This window comes from Arachis ipaensis, chromosome B07 (assembly GCF_000816755.2).
Source record: "Arachis ipaensis cultivar K30076 chromosome B07, Araip1.1, whole genome shotgun sequence".
Classification (NCBI taxonomy): Eukaryota; Viridiplantae; Streptophyta; class Magnoliopsida; order Fabales; family Fabaceae; genus Arachis; species Arachis ipaensis.
The window spans coordinates 33006523-33025426 of NC_029791.2; the positions used below are offsets into that span (position 1 = coordinate 33006523).

Sequence of the window (18904 nt, forward strand, 5' to 3'; positions counted from 1 at the left end):
ATACCCTCCTAGTGGCCCCATTCCGCAGCAACTCCAAATCGACGGCAACAGCTCTAGCGGACAGAACGGCACCAAGGATAACCATTAAACAGAGGCAGAATAAAGCAGAACAGAGCAAGAGCAACAGCTGTTGCAGGTCCTTACCAGGCACAATGGCACTAGCCCTAGTCTCATCCTCTTTTCGCAGTGAGCTCCAACGCAGCTCCGGAAGTTCTAACAGGGCACGGGGGTGCGGCTCCAGACGGTAGAGGTGATAGGGAGCACTGGGGTTCAGCGGGCAAATTTGGCGGCAGGAGGAAGCACGAACGACGGTGGCGACAGCAACACCTTCATCCACCCTGCGCGTGCGCTCTGTCTCAGCCTTCCTCCTCGACGCAACACGGCGGCGACCGGAGCAGCTCGTGGCTCCATAGGTGACAGCGTGAGGCGCAGCTGGCGGCAAGGCGTGACGGGTTCGGCAGTTCAGTAGGGGCGGCAGTGGCAGGAGGCGCGGCAAGATGCACGGCGGCGCCAAGCCTCTCTCTCTCCCTCTCTACCTCTCTGCTCTCTCGGACCTCTGTCCTTCGCGCGGTTCTGATGGCGAGGCGCGGTAGGAAACGCAACGGCTGAGCACAGTGCGACGGCGGTGCGACTTACGGCGTGGAGCACAGCCCCTTCCCCTCTGATTTCCCCTCCTCTTCTCTGTTCTTTTGCCCTAAGCGTGTGTGTGTTGTTGAGCTGAGGGAGGAAGGAGACTGCGGCTGTGTGTTTAGGGGGTGAGTAGGGTTTCATTTTTGAAACTTAGGGTTAGGGTTACTTTTGTAATTTCAAATAGAAATAGGGATAATATGGTAATTAGAAATAAATTCTAATCCAACAATAATAATGTATAAAAATACTATTTGCTCATCAATTTTACAAATTATTTTCAATAAAATGTCCAAATCTAAAAATTAGAAATAATATAATTAATTTCTCTATTTTCCAAAATAGCAGTATTAATATTTAAAATATTAATTATTTAATCCAAATCATATAGAAATCCTTATTATTTCACAACTACCAACTTTATAATTTAAATATAGAAAATAATCCAATAATTATAAAATTGGATAATAATCTCAATTTATTTCAAATTCAATAAATCCAAACATGCCTTAATTATCTTTAATAAAATAATCTCTGAAATTAAGGCTGTAAATAACTATATGATTTGAGACTTGATTATAATAAGACTTTTCAAAAGTTCTGGGTCTTACATTCTACCCACCTTATAAAAATTTTCGTCCTCGAAAATTGATACAAAATGAAAGAAATTTCATAACAGTTCACCCTTGAACACATTTAAGGAAGAAGCAACAATATCTCAAAATATAAATATATATCCGGTTTCCAAATACTTGGATTGTCGTATGCATAAGGGTATAAAGGTAGGAGTGTGATTGCAAAGCAACTTTGCAAGATAGGCTCAATGCAAAAGATGACATGATTCAAACATGTGGTAGAAGAGCAAGGCATATAAAACAGGATGGAGTTAAAACGACGTGCTTAACATCCGCGCACTAATCTCATAACAACCTCAAGGCTTCAACTTTCCAACCCCATTAAGCACTTTACAATCCTCATATCCGATCATAAGCCTGACAACTGCAAGCCCGTTCGCAAGGAACGAAATACCCACAACTCATAATGTTGCGCACCTACCGCTTCAACTTCCGTATACACATATCACGTCTTAAAGAACTAACGCATCGCGTTACTACGTCTACAAGTCGAACGTGATATCAAAACAATTCTCGAGTCTACTCAGAAGAATACAAGATCTTAGAAAGGAGAGACAAGTGTCAAGGACAATACTCATAAATTTGAAAGAATATATTCAATTCCAAATAAACAAAGATGTTCAAGCAATGAAGTTTACTAGACACAATTCAATTGACAACTTCAAAGATAACCCTTGGATCAAAGAAGTTCAATAAGATCAATAGGAAGGAAACCAGCGCATCAGTTTGAAACAAACTCAAACTGAGTCAAGGAAGTACGAGGTTTACAAAAAAAGAATATCTCAGACCCAAGACAAAGCCCACAGAACTCAAGAGCACGATTACAAATACTTTCGAATACATTGTTCATGAAAGAGTCGAAAACTTGCAGAAAAAACCACGTTGCAGTCTAGAAGAAAAGTTAAGCAACAAACATTCTTCAAGAGAGTAGCAAAAGCATAAATGTGGCTTTACTTCAATACAATTTCATGTTAAAGTAGATTTTGTAGAGTTCCAAAAACAAATGTACACAACTTTGGCTAAGAGCTAAAATATTTCCTCAAATATTTTAGAAAGATAATTAGATGCACAACTTAACCAAAAACAGTTCATAAAAACTCGGAAGTAATCAAATGCTTGTTCAAAAATTCTCAAAGTTCATATTCAAACAAGCGTGTATAACATTCATAGCAAGAGCGAAAGAGAAAGTTAAACTCTTTTTAGAAAGGAAATTCCGACGTAAAAAAATTATATATATATATATATCTTACAATTTGGTAAAAGAAACAAGTGGTGCGTTACAAACGAACTGATTTTCACTAAACAAGGAAGCTTTCCAAAACCCCATTTAAAAATAGCGCATGCCAACTTTAAATTAACTTCGTCAAAATTGAACAATGGTTTCAATCTCAATCAAGCAACAGAAAATAAATTCCGTTTAAAACTTCTTACAAGAGAATTCAAAACTTCTTTAAAAAGTTCAAAACAAGACTCTAAAAGTGTTCTTGAAATCACCATCTTAGAATAACATTCAAGAAGTTTAAGATGTACTAAAAAGGAGTCAAGCCATGCAAGAAAGGATCTTAAACCAAGATAGCTCAAAAAAGATCCACTAGGCATGAGACATCAAACAAACCTTCAATTGATTCAAAAGAATACAAAAGTCATAGGAACAGACAACCCAATCATTAGTAATTTCTCAAGGATAAACCTTTGACTAAAAACTCTTGTAGAGATAATGAGAGAATAAATGATGCACTAATTTGAAACGAATCAAACTGACTCGTATAAGAATGAGATTCACCAGAGAAAAAAAAACCAAGATCAATAGTAATGTTCACAAAATGTAAAAGATTAGTTAAAAATAAAGTCAAGTATGACATTCATAGAGACGAAAGGTTTAATAGAGAATTTAGTCCGTTCATAGGAAGAAAGCTATGAGTCCAACACTTTCAAAAGAACAACAATGACACAAACCATATAGCATGCTAAATCAAACTCAATTCAAAATAAGTTAAGTAAAGCTTATCAAACGAAACTCAACCGGAATAAAAGTGAAAAATCCTTCCTTCCCAAAATTTTGAAAAATATCCAAATACATAATCAAATGAAGATGTGCATTGGAACTATAGTAAAATTACTAGAAGGCCAAATTGTAATTTAAGGTAAATGCAGTTTCATAAACCAGTAAAAATACAGGCGAGGTATTAAAAATAGATAGTTGCTAAGCGGTATGAGTAATCTTCAAAATTTCATGTATAGACAAGTATATATATCTATTCAACAGTAATTTTCATAAAATCTCAAAATTGGCTGTGCTCACTGTCAAATAAGAGAAAAACTGAATCAACAATCTCTCTAATAATGGACTCGGAATCCCGGAGTTACAATGTACAACATAGTAGGACAAGTTCAAGGCTATATCAAAGAATACATGAATCAAGAAGAACTCAAACCGAGGAAGATAGATACAACAAGGATTTCAAACAAGCATATGCACTTAAGATCAAACAAGAATGCATATGAATAGAGAAATAGAGTTGAAAAATCAAACTACTTTCCAAGAGGATTAGAAAGCAAGAACTTCAAGTTAGGATATAAAAGAACATGTCAACTCGAACAGAATTCAAAACACACAACTGAATAGCCTCGAGAAATAGTTTCTAACGTTCCCAAAACCCGCGATTCGCTTTACTCAAAACTCGTATAACATCTATGATAACCCATCAGTACCTTCATGTACATAATTCACTAGTATTAAGCCGGCCAAACTTAATATCAGGAAGTATGCAATGCAAGACTAACAGCGTTAATCGATAGACCGTCATGTGCATAAAGCTCTAATTCTCGTCATTCGACAAGGCATAATACATGACAAACACTCAGAGTATGCAACTGAAGCATAGTCAGTCCATTCCTCAGGCTCTATAGGAAGAACTGCTCTGATACCATAATGTAACACCCTAACTACCAAAGCTCACGCTTCTGGCTACGCGACTCAGATAAGTCGGACATTACGACGACACTTATACTATTTAATACTAAAATATGAGCCTGTTTAAAACTTTAAACAGCAACACCGCTCCCAAAAATACTTTCGTTCGATAACATACAGCCATAAATACCATACAATTTACAACAACTCATAAAGAGTACATTCATATATATACATAAATATATATAAGTAATATTACAAGCATTTCCCAATACAATTCCTATCCCTCTTATAGAATATATCAAGATAAAGGCGAGGGTACTATAATTAATAATCTAAAGCAATACAGAGCATTTCAACAACAACTAAATAAACCCTTCGTGACTTCAGCATCTATATCCTGAAAGGGGAAAAATGTAGGGGGGGTGAGAACAGCATCCTCGAAAGGGTTCTCAGTAGAGGTTTTTTGGGAATTACCGTAATAGGATACGTGAAGATAATCGCACCAGTGATTAATAACCGTCTTATGCCTCTTTTCAAAAACAACGGTTTACAATAAAAGTAAAGTCGGAAATCTTTTCTAAAAGAGGAACCGTTCAATTCTCAAAAACTCAAAAGCCTTTCAAAAAGGTTTAACCATGTTAAACCAAATTAGCATTTCATGTTTTTCCAAACCAGAAACACAAAACCGGAATCAATCATCGGTCCATCTCATTTCAACCACGGCCCTAGGACCAAACAATCCAACCATCAACCAATTATCACAGTCCAACAGAGTCCCAGTAGCAAACACAAGTAGGAAGATGCAAATACAAACAAACAGTTATTGCAAGTAGAACAATTAGCAATTAATCACATAGGCAAACCAAGTATAATATGCACACCCAAACAATGTCACATAGATGCATATGATGCATGTCTGTCCCTAGTGGCTGATGATATCATCTGTCGGTTACCAAGCCAGCCCGACGTGTCCGGTAGCTAACCTGGACACAGTCTCTCTGTTGCGCATTATTATCATTAGAGGGTATCTGCGCCCTGTCGCCATTAGAGGGTATCGGTGCCCTGTCACCCTTACAACCAGAGAGAAAACACAAACATTTTCACATACAACATTCATCTCAGCCATCCGGCTCACGGTTCAATCCAGAACCAGCCAATTTATCAATAAATATAGCCCTTCGGCTTAAACTCATAATTCATAATCAGCCATACGGCCCATAACTCATTCGGCAATCAGCCATAAATCAATATCATACACAGCCATTCTGGCCCATAACAAACAGCACTTCCACCATTCAACATCATCAAATTCATAAAATCGGCATTTAAGCCATAAATCACTCTTCTCAAGCCATTTCACCTTGAAATCAAATTTCAACTCTTTTCAGCTTTGGCTTTAAAGATCTCATTTCTCAAATCATCTCAGGCTCATAAGCCAAACTTACTCAAAGTGAGTTCCCTTTTTAACACAAAGCCACTTTCGGCATTCTCTTTCCAAAACTTCCAAAACCATGGCAAGTTAAGGATTTATTTCAAAGTATTCAAAATCACCCATCCAACAATGGGATTTTACAACCAAAAGTTTCCTGGCAGAGTCCCAAGTCTTTAGGGGAGAATAACATAACTCATTCCGCCAAATTCATTTAAAATCATTAAAACCTTGGCTTTCCGATTTGAGTAATAAAATAGGATCTAAGCCAAACCTAGTCACGTAATCATTTACTTCTTCCAAAGCCATTTCCTTTACTTAGGCAAAATCAACTTCAACCCCCATGATAAATTCTAGAACGTTTCAACTGTTCAAAATTGTTTTAGTCTTGCAAGAATTCAAAATTCAAAGAGTACTTAAAATATTTCTCAAAACATTTCAAAATGAAACTTGTCAATAGGCATTCAGGTTCTTTCAAAGTCATTGAAACCCCCAAGTCAAATTCAAAGGCATTGCCCTTGTCACATTTAAAACAGCTTTAAAACATAAGTTTCATCTAAATAACTTTCTCCTGAAAGAGATACAATGCCTTTCTTACGAAGCAAGACTAAATCACAATTTCCTCTTTAATAATTTATTTCAAAAGTATGAATCATCATTTTCTTGATAATTCAAATAAAATAGTAGAAGTCTTTAACTCATCATTTTTCCAAACAACATTTTAATAAAGACTCGGATTTTATAGAAATTTCGGCAGCATCTCCCCTAAAACTTGGACTTTGCCACTCGGTTTGGGTCCCAACAAAATCATTCCTCAATCCTTTTCAACAATCCAGAACCCAAAAATCAATTCAAAATCACGCTAAATCCAACAGTCGCCTCAGTGGCATATCTCAAGGAAACCATTTCAAAATCAAATCAATATAAACCGATTTAACTCATTTCTAAAGCTTTAAAGAAACGGCTCAATAACAAATCATTTGTCCAAAACCAAGTCAATTAAAGTAAACCAGGCTGAATTCAAAAGTGCGTTCGACATTTCACATTATCAAAATAATTAACTCAATTCAAATCAATCCTCAACGAATCAAACTTAGATTTCAAATCTTTAAAGAATCAACTTCAAAACATTATATTTCGCAAGCCGCACAACAATCCAGCCAAACAAACATCCATAACCATTCGAGACAATCAAATAACACACAAGGCAGATACAATCACCAAATACCAATTGTCTCACATCAGTATCCATATGTAATAATTCCAATACATAAAACATAGTTTTTGGAAAGCGCCCCTACCTCAAAACGCAATTCCATAACCCAAACGTCTCAGAGTCCTTTCCGCCTCAACTCGAACTGACGGCAACCAAAACCTCAGCTCCCAGTCACATTCGCAATAACCATAGCAACACTAATCGCAACATACAATAATCAGGACTCGACCCCACGTTATCAAAACTCATATTCATTAACCGAACACAACAAAATACTAACGCGAGGCTTTCCAAAATATAAATACTTACTGAACTAGCGAAACGAAGCAGCTGCGATTTCAAACAGGCCCGGCAACAGTTTCGGCGGCGGCCAGAAGCTCCGGTGGATCAACTATAAAAACCACGCAGCATTAAAACCGTCTCAAAATCCAAAAAGGCAGAAACCTCAATTAAAACCCTTACCGGAAGAGTGTTCTTCTGCCGTAGNNNTACCCTCCTAGTGGCCCCATTCCGCAGCAACTCCAAATCGACGGCAACAGCTCTAGCGGACAGAACGGAACCAAGGATAACCATTAAACAGAGGCAGAATAAAGCATAACAGAGCAAGAGCAGCAGCTGTTGCAGGTCCTTACCAGGCACAATGGCGCTAGTCCTAGTCTCATCCTCTTTTCGCAGTGAGCTCCAACGCAGCTCCGGAAGTTCTAACAGGGCACGGGCGTGCGGCTCCAGACGGTAGAGGTGATAGGGAGCACTGGGGTTCAGCGGGCAGATTTGGCGGCAGGAGGAAGCACGAACGACGGTGGCGACAGCAGCACCTTCATCCACCCCGCGCGTGCGCTCTGTCTCAGCCTTCCTCCTCGACGCGACGTGGCGGCGACCGGCGTAGCTCGTGGCTCCATGGGTGACAGCGTAGGGCGCAGCAAGGCGTGACGGGTTCGGCGGTTCAGTGGGGCGGCAGTGGCAGGAGGCGCGGCAAGATGCACGGCGGCGCCAAGCCTCTCTCTCCCTCTCTACCTCTCTGCTCTCTCGGACCTCTGTCCTTCGCGCGGTTCTGATGGCGAGGCGCGGTAGGAAACGCAGCGGCTAAGCACAGTGCAACGGCGGTGCGACTTACGACGTGGAGCATAGCCCCTTCCCCTCTGATTTCCCCTCCTCTTCTCTGTTCTTTTGCCCTAAGCATGTGTGTGTTGTTGCGCTGAGGGAGGAAGGAGACTGCGGCTGTGTGTTTAGGGGGTGAGTAGGGTTTCATTTTTGAAACTTAGGGTTATGGTTACTTTTGTAATTTCAAATAGAAATAGGGATAATATGGTAATTAGAAATAAATTCTAATCCAACAATAATAATGTATAAAAATACTATTTGCTCATCAATTTTACAAATTATTTTCAATAAAATGTCCAAATCTAAAAATTAGAAATAATATAATTAATTTCTCTATTTTCCAAAATAGCAGTATTAATATTTAAAATATTAATTATTTAATCCAAATCATATAGAAATCCTTATTATTTCACAACTACCAACTTTATCATTTAAATATAGAAAATAATCCAATAATTGTAAAATTGGATAATAATCTCAATTTATTTCAAATTCAATAAATCAAAACATGCCTTAATTATCTTTAATAAAATAATCTCTGAAATTAAGGCTATAAATAACTATATGATTTGAGACTTGATCATAATAAGACTTGTCAAAAGTTCTGGTTCTTACAGTTATATTATACCAAAATTAGTGCAATTAAATCACATGCCACTGTAAATCATAAGTTTACTAGCCCAAATAAATTCATAACTTGGCACGACCGATTGGGTCATCCGGGAACAACTATGATGCGGAGAATTATTGAAAACTCCCATGGACATTCACTAAAAAACCAGAAGATTCTTAAATCTAGTAAATTTTGTTGTGCTGCATGTTCTCAGGGAAAGTTAATTTTAAGGCCATCACTAGTAAAGATTGGATTTGAGTCCCCTGAATTCCTAGAAAGGATTCAAGGTGATATATGTGGACCTATTCATCCACCATGTGGATCTTTTAGATATTTTATGGTCCTGATAGACGCATCTTCGAGATGGTCACATGTGTGCTTATTTTCTTCTCGCAACCTGGCGTTTGCGAGATTACTGGCGCAAATTATTCGATTAAAAGCACACTTTCCAAAAAATCCAATCAAAGTAATTTGTCTTGATAATGCTGGTGAATTTACTTCCCATGCTTTTGATGCTTATTGTATGGCTAATGGAATAAGTGTTGAACATCCAGTAGCTCATGTTCACACACAAAATGGGTTAGCAGAATCACTTATTAAACGCCTCCAATTAATTTCTAGACCCTTACTTATGAGAACAAATCTCCCAACCTCGGTTTCGGGGTATGCTATTTTACATGCCGCAGCACTTATTCATCTGAGGCCAACAAGTTACCATCAGTTTTCTCCTATGCAATTAGCTTTTGGCTAGCAGCCAAATGTTTCCCATTTAAGAATATTTGCATGTGCGACATATGTTCCCATTGCACCACCTAATCGCACTAAAATGGGACCCCAAAGAAAATTGGGGATATATGTTAGATATGATTCTTCCTCTATAGTGAGGTATCTTGAGATACAAACTGGAGATGTATTTAAAGTCCGGTTTGCGGATTGTCATTTTGATGAATCAAAATTTCCAACATTAGGGGGAGAGAATAAGCTTCCTGAAAGGGAACTTAATTAGAGTGCATTATCGTTGATGCATTTCGATTCTCGATCAGGGCAATGTGAACTAGAAGTTCAAAAGATTATACATTTGCAAAGAATAGTAAATGAATTGCCTGATGCATTTTCCAATACAAAGAGGATAACCAAATCTTATATACCGGCAGAAAATGTCCCAATTCGAATTGATGTCCCAGTTGGACAAATTGCCACCGAAGCAAATACACGCCAAAAGCGTGGCAGGCCTGTTGGTTCCAAAGACAAAAATCCTCAAAAACGAAATGAGATAAATACTATTCCTGTTGAAAAAGACATAGTAAAGACACCTGCAGTTGTCCAAAATTCTGATATAATTTTAACGCCAGAAGACATTCAGGTACCTGAAAATTATAAAAATGACGAGATCTCGATAAATTATGTCTTTACAGGAGAGAAATGGAACCGAAATAAGACAATTGTCAATGAAATATTTGCATATAATGTAGCATTAAATATCATGCATGAAAGTAAGGATCTTAAGCCAAGATCAGTCGAAGAATGTCGACAAAGGAATGATTGGCCAAAATGGAAAGAAGCCATGAAGGCTGAGTTAGACTCACTTGCAAAACGTGAAGTTTTTGGACCTGTAGTCCGTACACCAAAAGATGTAAAACCTGTTGGATACCGATGGGTATTTGTGAGAAAACGAAATGAGAAAAATGAAGTTGTACGCTACAAAGCTCGACTTGTAGCACAAGATTTTTCACAGAGACCCGGTATAGATTATAAAGAAACGTATTCCCCTGTAGTGGATGCGATAACATTGCGTTATTTGGTCAGTTTATCTACATATCATAAAATGCATATGCATTTAATGGATGTGGTAACAGCCTATTTATACGGCTCATTAGGTCGGGATATCTATATGAAAGTCCCTGAAGGACTAAAGATATCTAAACCATCCAATGAATATTCACAGGGGTTATACTCAGTTAAATTGCAAAGATCTTTATATGGTCTAAAGCAATCTGGACGAATGTGGTATAATCGTCTTACTAAGTATCTGGCTAAAAATGGATTTAAGAATGATGATATTTGTCCATGTGTTTTCATAAAGAAATCCACATCTAGATTCATTATAATTGCTGTGTACGTTGATGATTTAAATATCATTGGGATTCCTGAAGAGATTCCAATAATTATAAAAACTCTAAAAGAATAGTTTGAGATGAAAGATCTTGGAAAGACTAAATTTTGTCTCGACCTACAAATTGAGCATACAAAAAATGGGATCTTTATTCATCAAACAACATACACAGAAAAGATCTTGAAGAGATTTTATATGAATAAGTCACATCCATTAAGTACCCAATGATCGTAAGATCTTTGGATATGGAAAATGACCAATTCCGTCCTAAGGAAGAAAATAAAGATATCCTTGGTCCTGAAGTACCATATCTTAGTGCCATTAGAGCACTAATGTATCTTGCTAATAATACACGACCCGATATATCATTTGTTGTGAATTTACTAGCAAGATATAGTTCCTCTCCAACCAAAAGACATTGGAATGGAATCAAATAAATCTTCCGATATCTTCATGGAACGGTTGATATGGGATCATTTTATCCCTATGGATCCAAGTCACAACTAGTTGGCTATGCAGATGCCGGATACTTGTTTGATCCACATAAAGGGAGATCTCAAACAGGATACCTGTTTACATATGGTGGAACAGCTATATCATGGAGGTCCACGAAACAGACAATTGTTGCAATATCCTCTAATCATGCCGAAATACTAGCGATTCATGAAGCAAATCGCGAGTGTTTTTGGCTCAGGAGTTTGATCCAATATATTCTGTCATCATGTGGACTGATTGATCATAAGATAACTCCAACTGTCCTGTTTGAAGATAATACAACATGCATTTTTTCAACTTAAAGACGGATACATCAAAGGTGATAGAACAAAGCATATTTCTCCCAAATTCTTCTTCACTCATGATCTTCAAAATCAAGGGACAATTGATGTCCAATAGATCTGCTCAAGTAACAATATGGCAGATTTATTCACAAAGTCACTCCCAAAATCCTCATTTAAAAGATTGGTACACGAGATTGGGATGCGCCAATTTCAAGACATTAAATGATGTCAATAAGAGGGAGAGATTGTACTCTTTTTTCCTTGGTCAGATTTTTTTTCATTGGGTTTTTCTTGACAAGATTTGTAATGAGGCAGTCCTCATCACAAAGGATATTGTACTCTTTTTCCTTCACTAAATTTTTTTTTTCACTGGGTATTTCTTTAGTAAGGTTTTAATGAAGCATATTCCTAAATGGTCATCCAAGGGGGAGTGTTATGATAATATTGCCTGAGGTGAATGCCCATTTTCCACAAGGCTCAGGTTTTCAAAGGGAATTATATTTAATGAAGTTTGAAAATGATGCTCATGTATGCCTATAAATAAAGAACCTGATATGAAGTAATATACACAGTTATAGCAATAAACAAATCAATTCTCTCTCTCTTTACGAATACTTCTCTCTCTCTTTATATATATATATATATTACAAAATATAATATTAAATACATATATGAATTATTGTTATTGAGCTAATTATATTAATACTAGAGTTTTCTATTTATACATCTTTATTTTATATTTAGTATATCTTTATTTATTTTACAACAATTTATTATTTTTCTAAAAATTATTTTCTTAACTTTGCCGGATATCTTTCTTTGGTTTCTTAACATAGCCTAAAAATAACAATTAACTCAATAACGAGAAAGAATCTCAACTAATCGTTGAACTTAAAAACTTTTAACTTCATGAACATTTTTTTATTAGTCTATTCTTCCTTACACATGTTAAAATATCTACCAAAGTATCAATCAATGTAATGAAGTATATTCATATTACATTCATCTTTGATCATAACAATTTACCATATTCTCATCACATAGTATGTTCATTCTGATCTGCTAACTGAGGATAGATAGCTAACATCTATGTGTTATTTACTATTTTGTCACAAAAAAAAATGCCATTTTATTTGCTTCCTTCTTTTAGTTTGTATTAGAACTGTTAGAATATTTCAAAATAATATAGCAAGCAAGAAACAGTTAATAAATAGGAATGCTAAGAGACAGCAAATTTGGTGATTTGCAACCATCAATTAGCCATCATTAGTATTTTTACTAGTGTGAAATTACATCTAATAGTGTAAAATTAGTCATTTTTCTTTTGCTAGTTAAGTACTGACTAAATTTTAATAAAACTGCTGACCAAATTTTAATAAAACTGCTGGCCCTTAGGCTTTCTCAATAAATAGCCTTATTAGCTGAAATTAAAATGTGAAAATTAAAATTGGAGTGAAAATAATCTTATATGGTACGACAAAACTGTGGTTATGTGTAGATAAATATGAAGCATGCTCATTCAATGTCAGCAGAAACTATATTGTGGATGACTAAATGTATTTAATTGCGTAAATATTAGATTTAATTTTTCAATAACCTAAACTCAATTTTACCCCTCAATTACAAACAGAAACCATTGAAATCTAACTAGTGTGGAAAAAACACAACTCAACATAGATTAAGTTAGGGTATGTAATATAGCACAATCATTTAACAGTCATGGCCTAGCACTATTTTCATCGCAAGCAAGATTCTCACGGCAAATGAATAAATAAAGAATTGTTAAGGGTGCAAGAGTATTGGAAAACCAGCTGTTATAGAACAAAATTTTAAACTGAATATTTGAAGTATTTCTCTTTGGGGTTACTAAAACTGTATGATGCATACAAAACAAATGAGTCTTCATATCATCAGTATTTGATCGTGTAATGGCGTAGCCAGAGGTCGTACATTACCATATGAAATGCATCATATGATATAGGTGGTGTATTCCATTGGAAGTGTTTCTGAATCTGGTACAACATGACACAGCTTTCTTGTGAGTTCAAATATATCAATAAATAAATCGATTGGCAATGAAAAAGTCTAAGTACGTGTTATTTGTACTCATCCAACATCGTCGACTGACCCCCAATACATACCCAATTGGGTGAGGTGTATTGGTTCAGTGTAAGATGCAGCATCAGTACACAACATTTGTGAAAGCTCTCTCAAGAAGGCAACTTGTGATAAAAAATATTATGGGCCAATTTTTCTTAGTTTCCGTTTTAACTATGCATATTGCTGGCTCTTCAATAACAATTAAGCCATCTCATCAGGCTTATACGAGATGCAGTAGGATTATATCATAGATCATATTCGTATTTAAATAATTAACATTCTAATTTCTTAATTGTTTCACCATGGGTTTTCAACATTTTAAAACCTCTAGCTAGGGCAGACTTCAACATGTCCTCTTTAACACATGTCTAATATTGCAAACACTTCAAACAAAATATAAATATGGGAAGAAAAGAAAATAAAACATTTAAATATAGATTCCAGAAATATAGTGAGAGTAGTTTACCTTGACTAAATTATTATGAAGTGATACAAACTCAGCATGTGATATATTTTTGAGGATCTGTTTTAGTTGGTATACATCACTCTCCTTGAGTACAACAGCAAATTTTCTCCAGTCAACAATGTCATTAAAAGGGAGGTCATAGTAATTTGATAATATCACTGCAAAATGGCATCCAAACATTCAGATCAAGTACAAGATTGACAAAATACACATAAAATACCATCTCAGAAGCAAGGACATCAAAGTCAAAATCTTATCACATAACAATACTTGGTAAGTTAAAATTCAAATGTCACTCACAATATCCTACATATACTTTTTGAGATCATGAACAAACATATTGCTACAGAAATGACTGCTTTTAGTGGCTAGAAGAAGAAAAAAAAACGGATCTATACAAAATTTGTGTGGCACAGTTCATGACTTGGCTACGGGGGATGGATAGATGGAGTTAAGTTCCTAAATTTGATCCCATGGAACTCATTCTCTACCTCAATCCAACCCAAACAATTTCAGGAAAACAAAAAATCTATTTATTTATTCCAGTTAAGAGATCTACATTTTCAAATTGAGCACATACTAGAAGCCTATTAATTAATTGATTATTACATTACCATATTTCAGATAATCAACAATCTAATATCAATAAAATTGCAATTCCAAATCAATAGAACAGAAACTTACAGTCTTGAATCTTATAGCCTATGGGTGATAAAAGCTACTAAAGCTTATTCAGTGGAAGTTACTGTTTGCTAGTGTTAGTTAATAAATACTAGTTGATATGTATCGTAACATAAGCACAAAGAACTTAGTCATCTAACAGGTTAATACCAATTTAAGAGAATTGCAATATAAATCTACCCATCTCATGTCATCCAAGAAACATGACTAAAACCATTACATAATAAAAGGTATGATTATCCAATAGGCATGCACTTTTTAAGATGTTTGAATTGAAACTATAAAATTAAGGGGGGAAATCCATTAGAAATGATGACTCCTACCAGGGATGCATCCATAATGGATAGAGTCGGCTATTCGAGCACTATTAACCTGTGAACCACCAGGGCATATACAAAACTTGGTCTTGTAAAATCTCTTCTGATATACCAGATGTCCAGTAGCCCTACTAATTCTATTGTTAGAAATGTCAAGTTCAGTGTCATTTTCCCATACACGTGCAAGAATGACTCTAATCTTAGAGTTACGATGACCAGCCCAAAATCCAAGATTAGTCCTGCATAGCCCATATTTACAAAGGTTGAGAGTGAATAAATAATTAAATATTCATGTAGACATGTCTAATCATCTTAAAGCATGAGCTATATATCAATAATCTATGTACTAGCAAACTAAATAATCTAAGAATCACGAATAAACCTGTTGTTTGAAATATTGAATTATGTATCACCTCTCCATACCATTGTACAAGAAAATAATATATGTTTTAAATATAGTTCATGCAGGATCAATAATTAAACTTAATCTATGTTTTTCGTTGCATATGGAGATTATAAGTCATTTGTGATAGTAATACTTTTCATCTCTTTGCAACTAATGTCCTCTCCATGGAAGATATTGCAAAGAAGATAATATTCAGCTATGTTACTAAAAAATCAAGTGAAGTGCAACTGCAGCTTAAGGTTATTTAGAAATTGAAGACCTGTGTGTTATGACCAATTTCAAGATTCAGGATTCTATTCATTCCTGGAAATATCAAGTAATTAGCATCACTGTCAAGGTGGCCTTAAAAAGATTGTCAGACAATCCAAAACCAAAATGCAGGATAATAATAAGTCATCTGAACATAAATATTCCAATTCCCAGTTCATAATCACGTAATTAACAATAGAAGCCTAAAGAGCATATTATGTCTTAAATCTTCACCTGTTCTCTATATCATTCCCTCCAGCTGGAAGAGCAAAGGGCTGTAGTACTTGAGGGAGAGCAACATCTTTGTGTGGAATGAATCCAACATCATAGCTAGGGGAGCACACTGCTCGAATGGTATTCTTGATAAGAAATGGAAGCCCTTCTGTTGCCCTTACACCAACATCATGACAAGTGACAAAGAAGTGATCAGCACCCAAGGTTCTGTTCCAATAAGGATATTTGGCTATTAAGCCCTCCACGTAATTTTGGACAATTATTGTCATATTATCATAAGATGTGCCCTGCATAATAATATACAACCATGAGAAAGCACTCCATACAAGAAGCAGGCACTTAACCATACAAGCTTAATATAACGTGTTATTCATGTTTCATTACTCAATGTTTCCTCTTTCAATGTGAATCCATGGTACACAATAAAAAATCTTTAACAGTTATAAACTGCCATCATCGAGTCGCACAGTATATGGAAATCAGGAAGATGTAGCCTCAAAATAAGGTAAGTGAACATGTGAATAGAGAAAATAAATAAGCATTGAATTAAGACACGCACAAAGGGCTAAAAAGCAGATCCTCTGTACAAACATGAATAAGGGAACTCGCACAAGCAAAAACCAAGTTCAAGGCATATAAGGAAAAGAATTAATAAACGAAACCTAAGCATAAATCCACATGAAAAAGAGAGAAATAGAAGTAAGCCAAAATAAGATCTGTGCATCTTCCATGATGATTTAACTATCAAAATGATCATAATTCCTACATCATGAAATTCCAGTCCCTAATTCTTCACCGAAGGCGAAAAGGTGATCATCAAGACATTCATAAAAACCACAACCTCCAACAATTGATAACATTTCCAGCACATATTGGCCTAGCATCTTAAGTAATATCACTACTAGATGCTAGTAACGCATATCCGAAACAAAGTTCAAACAATTTGCCGTATCCTCATTCCTTATCAAAATTAATCCTTAAAAACCATTCATTACCATTATTAACATATTACCATAATAACAACACAGCTATTGGCACTAAAACATCAACCAAATGCCACAACCTTCTCAGATCTCAATAGCAACCAACACTTAAAAAAATGCCAACGCTCCCCTATGCAACAAAGTTCTACACATTCTTGCAAATACAGTTAGTTAAACTAATCCAAAGACATTGCAAAAACCAAAAAACACTGAAAAATGTTTACCTTGCCACGCATCTTATGACAGGAGATTGGTATGAAGAAGAGGTGCGCCTGATCCGGATCGAGGGTTCGGAACCTGCTCTCCCGAATGTTCTGGAAGAAATATCCCTCACTGGCATATTTCCCAGTGAGCTTCCTAGGTGTTTGATAAAATGTCTTGGGATCTCCATCAGGATATATATAAACCTTGAACTTCTCCATCATCTCCGCGTAATTCAGCTTGAAAACTCGCGGCGAGTGGTATATATCAGACAACTCTTCTCCTCCTTCTTCCTCATCATTGTGTTCCTTCACTTCAGGATCCACAAGCTTTGCTACAGAGATCTTCAAGACCCAAAAATTAATTTTTTTTTCAATTTTTTTCAGCTGAAAAAAAAAAAAGAAAAAGAAAATTTGGTGATTGGTACCTGAGGGGAAGGGGTGGAGTACTTGAGGGAGAGAAATGTGAAGGAGAGAAGGGTGAGAATGGCGAGGGTGAGAAGTGCGCCACGGAGAGAGAAGAGGCCATGATTTGGGGACAGCTGCTGGGTTTGCTTCACGGTGGAACTCATCAGCATTGGATGAATGATTCAGAAGATGGTGTTTGTGTGCATAGTTGTCAGAACCGAACCGGTGATTGAACCGGTCAGACTACTAGATCACTGGTTTAACCTGTTAACTCGTTCCCACATAAATAAAAAATATAAAATTGTCAATAGAACCTATGTAAACATGCACACTGAATAATCGCATTCAAACTTCAAATTTAAAAACTATGAATAGATCTCAAACCTTACATTTAATATTAAGAACATTCAGAAACACACATTCACTTGAATATCCAATTATCTACCAACAACAGGTTTCTTACCAGCTTCTTGAACCACTAACTTAAAATTTCATGAACAACAAAATTGCATAAAAGGAACATAAAAAGGATAAAGACAAATCAATATCTACCTCCTTTCCAAGTTGACAAAGAATCATTTGTCATTGATGAATAACTGGGTTGTTTGCCCTGAAAGTCCTAAATATGCATCTGCACAATCAACACCAGCGAATTATACATAACCAAGGTAACAACATTGAAGTCCATGGATAAAATCAATCAGCAGATTTCAATCATCAAAAAAACAATAAACTATTAAATGAAATTTTGATTCGCAACAGATTTAAAAAAAAAAAAAAAAAAAAACAACAATTCACAGCTTATCCAACCATTGCATATTTCAGTCAAGCAATGTATAAATCAATATTATGCATATCTCTGAAAAAACAGCATCAATCAATAATCAACATTCCTACAAGGCCACAAACAGCAACTATATAAAACAAATCAACTCTAAACAGCATCAATCAACCCTAAACAGTAACAATCATGAAAAAAAAGCCACAATCATGAAAAAACAGAATCAGAATCGGTTTTCTAAACAGCATCAATCAACCCTAAACAGTAACAATCATGGAAAAACAGCCACAATCAGGAAAACACAGAATCAGAAATGGTTTTATCTTTGTTTTCTTCAACTAAAACTACGTTTTCTTTTGTGATACACTCACAAAATCAGATATGGTTTTTGACGGCTTCGCTCAAACCACAAAGAAGGAATGGAGTGAAACAGTGAAGGCCAGGTGACGCAGACCGGCGAGGTGACGCAGTGAAGGCGCAGGGACGACGCGACGCGAACGGAGACAACAGACGCCGACAGAGGCACAGACGAAGCGACAGCAGTGAAGGCGCAGACGAACCGGCGACGAGACGGCTTTCTCCCCTTTGGCCCGTTTCAGACTTTCAGAGTGGGACTGAGAGAGGATTGGGGGCCGGGAGGGGAACCCCT

At 36.2% G+C, this 18904-nt stretch overlaps 1 protein-coding gene across 4 annotated transcripts; it reads right to left on the reverse strand.

Moving 5' to 3' along the window:
- LOC107609197 (probable glycosyltransferase At5g03795) lies at positions 13084-18898 on the reverse strand. 4 transcript variants are annotated; one of them, XM_016311062.2, is made up of 8 exons: positions 18710-18898; positions 18027-18105; positions 17495-17738; positions 17091-17411; positions 15884-16170; positions 15001-15233; positions 13997-14154; positions 13084-13442 (listed from the first exon to the last, which is right to left on the reverse strand). In XM_016311062.2, the coding sequence occupies exons 3-8, from the start codon at positions 17642-17644 to the stop codon at positions 13341-13343; spliced, it is 1251 nt and encodes a 416-aa protein (XP_016166548.1). In that variant the 5' UTR covers positions 17645-17738; positions 18027-18105; positions 18710-18898; the 3' UTR covers positions 13084-13340. The 4 variants fall into 4 exon arrangements, with proteins under 4 accessions (XP_016166548.1, XP_020963260.1, XP_016166547.1 ...); XM_021107601.1 differs by having other exon boundaries at positions 17495-17745; XM_016311061.2 differs by having other exon boundaries at positions 18627-18898.